The sequence below is a fragment of the Budorcas taxicolor genome, chromosome 6 (assembly GCF_023091745.1).
Source record: "Budorcas taxicolor isolate Tak-1 chromosome 6, Takin1.1, whole genome shotgun sequence".
Taxonomy (NCBI): Eukaryota; Metazoa; Chordata; class Mammalia; order Artiodactyla; family Bovidae; genus Budorcas; species Budorcas taxicolor.
The window spans coordinates 12,585,989-12,593,014 of NC_068915.1; the positions used below are offsets into that span (position 1 = coordinate 12,585,989).

The 7,026-nt window shown below is 38.7% G+C and overlaps 1 protein-coding gene across 9 annotated transcripts in view; it reads left to right on the top strand.

Moving 5' to 3' along the window:
* Window positions 1–6,093, top strand: part of CAMK2D (calcium/calmodulin dependent protein kinase II delta) — a 319,598-nt gene extending 313,505 nt beyond the window's left edge. For 6 of the 9 annotated variants that reach the window (XM_052641898.1, XM_052641900.1, XM_052641906.1 and 3 more), the window contains 3 exons: window positions 883–1,111; window positions 2,809–2,904; window positions 4,051–6,093. In XM_052641898.1, coding sequence (XP_052497858.1) covers window positions 883–1,111; window positions 2,809–2,875 — 296 coding nt within the window. In that variant the 3' untranslated portion in view covers window positions 2,876–2,904; window positions 4,051–6,093. Of the gene's footprint in view, window positions 1–882; window positions 1,116–2,808; window positions 2,905–4,050 lie in introns of those variants that run through there. The other 3 variants (XM_052641908.1, XM_052641905.1, XM_052641904.1) reach the window with 2 other exon arrangements.
* The last annotated feature ends 933 nt before the right edge of the window (window positions 6,094–7,026 follow it).

Here is a 7,026-nt window from a genome sequence, read left to right on the forward strand (position 1 = left end):
TAAATACATATTCATAATAATGGGATATTGTGTTTTATCAGACTGTAGCAGTAAGTAATTCAGATCATTCCTAAGAATGAAGGATATGCTTGGATAACACGTAAAACAGTTCTGCCTGTTTTAGTGATCAGAGAGAGTAGCATCAATCAATATCTGCACTAAATCTTCATCTCTCTTAGTCATTGAGCAGTCAGCATAAATAGATGTTGTCAAGACCACAAAGGCTGGAGCCTAGTGAGGGCTGCTAAATCAAAGGGGAGAGCTAGAGGATCAGAATCGGGCTACATGGCCCGCACCGAAGTTTGGATTTGACTGGCTAACCATAGTTGGGCTAGAATGGACTGTACTCAGTAAAGGAGCCACTGGGTGAGATGGGGAACCTGATTCACACCACGGCCAGCCTATTTAGAAGACAGCAGTCTCCATGCTTAATACATGATGTAGTTCCCTGGCCCCATGTACTTTACCAACTGGCAAAAAAAAAAAAAGACGAACCAGCCCACAGGATATCCTGTCAACTGTCCCAGCGGTTCCTTTATTGGAAAAATAAACTGCTCTGTGCACCTGGGCCAGCCCTTCTCCACCTCTGTTCATTCTACGGCTTGTTCCTAACCACTTCCCATTGTAAATAATTATGTCTCTCCAGCTTTTTCACCCAAAGTTTGAGTGGTGTACAATTTAACCACCAAGAAAATAATGACTGTATCTCCTTCTGCTATTTTTCTTTATACTTTGCACAGTACAGACACTCAATTATTTGCATTAGTGAATAGTTGAATGAATGAATGATATTCTATTTATTGGTCCCAAGGGAAGTCATTATTGGTTTCGGTTTACTTTGCACAGAAACTAAGTTCTCTCTTCCACGTTCTTCTCTTTCAGCTTTGTCCAAGAGCAATAAACCCATCCACACCATCATCCTGAACCCTCATGTACACCTGGTGGGCGATGACGCTGCCTGCATAGCATACATTAGGCTCACCCAGTACATGGACGGCAGTGGAATGCCAAAAACAATGCAGTCGGAAGAGACACGTGTGTGGCACCGCCGGGATGGAAAGTGGCAGAATGTTCATTTTCATCGCTCAGGGTCGCCAACAGTACCCATCAAGTAAGTATTTCCAGGCTGTCAGCTTCTTTGTTAATACGCCCATGGTCAGCGTCTTTTACTCATTCCATTGTTAATAGCATGGTATCTGTTATTTAATGCTAGTGGTTAGTTACACTGGTGAGAATCCATGTTTCATAAGAAGCAGTCTATAATTCTGTGGAAAGATCAGACTAGCTATTTGTTGGTTGAAACTTGTCCTAGAAAGTATACAGTCACTTTAGATAGGTAAGCAATTTATGCAGCTTCATTGTCACATATTGGCAGAGGAAGGAGACGTGGAAGGAAAAAGTTTCTAAAATGGCCAAAACAGTCAAACCTCTTTACTCAAAGGTTCCTCACACACAGTTTCAACCAGTCTTGGATCAAAAAATTTCAGTAGTAGAGAAATTCCAGTATGTTTCAAAAAGCAGAACTTAAACTTACCTTGCAGGTAAATGATTTACATAACATTTACATTGTATTAACGATTACAAGTAATCTCTAGAGATTATTTAAAGTACATGAGAGGATGGGTGCAGGTTAGATGAAATTCTACACCATTTTATATAAGGGACTGTGCATCTGCAGAGTTTGGTATCCTTGGGGGCTCTGAAACCAATCCACCACAGATACTGTGGGGTAACTGTATCATATAAGGAGCTTCATTTCATAGATTTTTCTACTGGTGCTCTATTAAAGATATTAGAAACTCATGAAACATAGCATTTAAAATGCAAGTGTTAATATTTCAGCATCTTTCTCACTATACCACTGTACCTCAGAGGTCACGGTTGCTCTTCCATTTATATCAGCTAGGTGCTTACCTTGTCCAGATAAAACGCAAGGTGAAAGACATTGCTGTATCACCAATACCAAGGGAAAAACTAAAACTTCATAATCAGCTTCAGAGTAGAAGGGAATGGATAACCCATGCAGCAAAGTGCTTAGAACAAGTTGGAAGTATACTTTGTAGAGAAGACAGAAATTTGAGCAGTCTTAAGTGAGGAGTGGAATTTGGCAAAATAGAAAGAACAAAAGGAACACAGTCTAAGCTCAAGGAGCATCAAGAGGAAAAAGCTCAGCATCAGCCATCAGCTCCCTGCGGTGTAGGACTGTGGGTGCAGAAGGCTACCTGCAGGTGGCAAAAGGGGGATTATGGTTGTGTAGAATAAGTATGGTGAGATGAGGACAAGAAGGCGTGTTCAGACTCAGTAGTAGTTCAGCCAGCTGCTGACCTCGTTTCAGATTCTCTCACCTGTTCATATCTGGGGGCCTTGGGATGGGTAGTCAAAACGACACAAACAGCCATTCAACACACTCCAGAGAATCAGGATGTCTTAGTTTAATAATGTCCCACCACAGTGGTTTTCAAATGGCCTTCCGTTTAGCCTTATTATGCATCACTGTTGGATTTGTCAAAAGTGGGTCAAGAAGGAAAAAATAAGTTGAAATTCACTCAAAAAGAAAATTATATATATATAAGTAATTAAAAGACAGGAGAAATGTAACAATAATGAAGATGCCTATCTTTGTGCATTTCTGAGTTTTTTACCCCAAAGAGGTACAGTACCAATTGCCAGCTACTACAGAAGGGATTACATTCATTCAGTACTAGGTCGTCAGGTTTTCCTACAATTCCCTGCAGTGTTTATGGATAGAGCCTACTTGAGAAAATTTCATTTTATGCCAGGTGGCTTAAGTGAGGCTTCTCTTAATAGGCCACCTTGTATTCCAAATGGGAAAGAAAACTTCTCAGGAAGCACCTCTTTGTGGCAAAACATCTAAGGCCTGAAAACCATTCACATATGGGTCTTGTAAGTAACATCTCGCTCCGTGATACTTTGTGATTGGAGCTAATGACTGAAAAGCTGCATGGCTGTTTTTCCTCTCTTTGAGGATATTTTCTTGCATTATAGTCAATGAAAACCATAAAAGGTCTTTGAGAATCCACAGCATTTCTGCATGAGCTCTTGAGTCTAACGTTTGGCAATATTGTGTAGCATAACCCTTATTTTCAAGGTATTAAGTGCTGAAAAGACCCTACCTTCAGCATATAGATCATGGCATTTCAAATATTGTGGAGTTCTCACATCAGAAGTCAATTCTATCTGGGTCAATTCAGACAACTCTCAATTATCCAGATCTAATTTATATCCGGCTCTAGGACCCTTTGATGTCTGTTTTTCAAGAGGTTACAGTTCCTGTTCTGTACTTAGCTAAGGTTAATAAGTACATTAATTTGCTGTGCCTGGCCAAGTTTAATGGTATTTGACCACAAGGAGGAAGTCAGGCTGAAATTTAGAACTCACAAAGTGAGTAATTCCAGAGGATAATTGAAAGTTGACTGTAGTTAAATTCATGCCTGTGTTGTTGTTTAAGGTTGGCTTTTTACCTTGGATTGGAAGGATTCAGATACGTGTGGCAGCATTGTGAATTTGTTCCCCATTCAAAGCACTGAACTTTGTCCAAGTTTGGAAGAAATAGTGCTCCCAGCTGTTGGTTTAAAGAAAGAAGACCTCTGGTTAAATAAGAATAATCCCACATTCCCTGTTCTTGAGGCTGTACAGTTGACTTCTAGGGTTGACATCCAGTGGAGTCTAAGAATAGTGACAAAAGCTAAAAGACGGAGTTAAACTTCTAGTCTCTTTCAACCAAATAATACGATTCATTTATTAATTTATCTGGTAAGCATGAATGCTTAAACTGTATATTTAATCATGTGATTGCAGCCTGAGTATTTTTAGCTTTGCTCTGTGTGAACAAATTGACAGATTAATGCAGGAAATCAATATTGTCTAACATCATTCATTTTCTCTCTTAACGGCCGCAAGCAAAGATCTCTTATACATAGTATTTTCAGTCTGTTACTTAGCTATAAAAATCATAACTGCGCCTCATCTTTTGCAAAGCAATCTGATAATGCTTCATAAAACAGTTTATGTCTCCCTCTCTCTTTGCAGCTAAACATCAACAGTGCCACTTCTGCAATTCTCTGTTCTCAAGGCACCTGGATGGTAACCCTGAGCCGTCCTCCCCTCCTCTTCATGCATGTTTCCGGGTGCATGAAGTTGTGAAGGTCCTCTGTGTAATGCCTATGTGATGCATCATCTTGTCATAGATTCCTTCCTATACATTGTTTACACTTCAACTATGGGGATGTTCCATGCAAACTTCAATCATTGTTGGCAAACAATAGGGGGAGGTGAGCAAAAAAAAAAAATTCCACAATATTCTCGAGTACAATCTAGTCATCCAATTTCTGTTTATGCCAAGACTTAACAGACTTCAGAATTACCATTCTCTGAATGAGAGTTTGTAAGAGAAAAGTAAATTTTTAAAAACTCTTTGCTGTTCATGTGTTTTAGCTTAACAAAAAAAAAGGCAAAAAACAAAAAATTACCTTCAGTTTCCTGGTGTGATCCTGGCTGCAATGGATGATTTCTCACTGAAAGCTGTGTTGCTGTTAAACAAAGTGAGTTGAATCATTTATGAATGTGGAAGTGAGAATTAGTGGGTTTGCTACGATCTAAAGTCATGTTTTTTTTGGTCAAACTACATAAACTGGAAAAACTCACATCACTGACAAGTTTGATCACTTTAGGATATATGCACACTGTTCTGGTGAAATTTGCCGAATTGAATTTTCTTGTTCCTTTCTCAAACCTGTGCTTTTTAATTTTTTCTTCCTTTTATCCTATTTCTTTATCACTTTCGTTTGCTTCCTTTTGTATCTTTTTTTTCATTCTTTACCTTTTTTTTCCTGTTTAGTAGTGTGAACAAAGTGAAATTTGCATAATGAAGGTAAAATAAAAACTGAGGCCTCTTGGAGGTGGCTGGACTCATACTTTGAGCATCTTCAGGGCCCATAGAGATGAGGTCAAGAAGAGCTCAAAGGTTTGTAATTCTGCTCTAATTTGGACGTAGGGATCCTAACTAAGTTGCAGGTATTAGAACTGTTTAAACATATAGGAAAGCAAGTAGGACCCTCCTGTACCTGCAGCGTGTCTTACTGAGTGGAGCAGTTGCCAGGACAGCGCCCAGCCGGTCGTGGATCTGGATTTTGTGCAGAGGCACTTTCTTCTGCCTCGCCCCTCCTGCGTGATCACTGCTAGGCTTCGGAAGTTCAGAGGATGGGGAACACTGCAGGCCTCTCTGAGTGTTTTGAACTCGATCTCTGCAACTCGTGGTTTTATAGCTACTCTCAAGTGTCGGAATAAAATTACGCCTTCTTTCTAGGAGTTAGGATTTTCCTGCTAAAAAAAAAAAAAAAAAGGGGAAATGTCCCTGTTTTCTCTGTGCTTCTCATTTTTCCCTTGTTTATTCCGTTCCTGTGGGGCTTTTTCTCCTCCCTGAAATGCTTTATAGTGCATGGTATCTTCAGCAACCTTATTTTAACAGCAGTAATTCACAATCCTCAGAAGCCTATTTTTAAAGCAGAAGCAAAAAAAACGAAAAAATTAAAAAAAAAAATCAGCCCTCCCGCTTTTCTCTCATTTCACATTTCTGTGTTGATTACTAATCACCTTAGATATTGTTACTAGTGGATGTATGGTAGATGGATTGAAGCTTTTCTGATAATTATTACACAATTTAAAACAATATATATTTAAATATAAACAGTAAATGTATTGAGCCATGTTAACCTGCCAATGAGATCTGTGAAAAAGTAATGGCCTCATTTTTCCCTTTTTAATTTCTTTTACCTTTTTGTGAAATGGCTATATGTGGCATACATGTATTTTAGAAAAATATTAGATATAGAGTTTTGGGTTTTTTTTACACTTTTAGCATGTGGTGTTGAAGTATTACTGTAGATCAAGTTTGTCTTCCACACTAAGATGTGAGGAAATTGTGATTTGTTCTTTCCACCACAACAGAATTACACATTTATTATCTTCTCTCATTTTGAAACACTGCAGTTTACCATGGGACACTGTATATATTTCTTGCCATAATGGTAAATGACTGATTGATATATTTAAGAGTTAATAAATTTGTGATTTCTGCTGACAATGTGTCCACTTTTTATTTCTTCAGGGTTACTCTATTTATGCATGTGTGAGGCTGGCTAGTGCCAACAGCCACACATCCTATATGGTCTTATTATTACAGAATTCACCTGTGACATTAAGATGAAGTTACTGAACTGAGCTTCCCTCTAAGAATGAACTTGGTGATGATGACAATTTACTGCGTTATTTGTGTGCACAAAATAATGGTCTCTCCTAGGAAAGTTTTTCTGAGAACAAACCACTTGACACAAGAGTCCTAAAAATTTCTGAACTTGCCCTCTTCCTAATGGTTGCTAGCTCACTTCCATTTTTAACTCAAATCTGACATCTGACGATGTAACTTTTCTGGATCATCATTGCCAATATTCAGGCAAGCACCTTATCTCCTGTTACTCCCGCTTAAATCTGAGTGTACATAACTACTGAACTTTGTTCAGTTTATTAAACGCCCTACCACACAAGGTTTGTTTCTAACCTAGAATATGCTTCTCCTACTTTTTTCAACATAATTCATACTCATTCTTTGAAATTCAGTTTAGAATAACATCCCCTCCAGCAAACCTCCCTAGACCATGCTGCAAGCTCACTCTCTCTCAATACTTGCATAATAGTTGGTGTTCACCGATCCTGCCAAGCACCTTGGTTTTGGAAATACATCTTTATTTGTGTCTTCTCTATAGGCAAGAACTGTGTGTTTGTATCTGTGAACCCATATGAGATGTTAATAACTACTGAACTGTGGGCAAACCAAAAACGGGGAACTCACAGTGTAGAGTCCTGGATTTAATGTTCAGCTCTGTTGTTGTCTTTGACACTCGGAGCAAGTTGCCTCTTCCCTCTGAACCTTCATTTTCCTATTTATAAAGTGAAAAAATACCAATTAATAAGGATATTGTGAGGGTTTAGAGATAATGGATAAAGAGT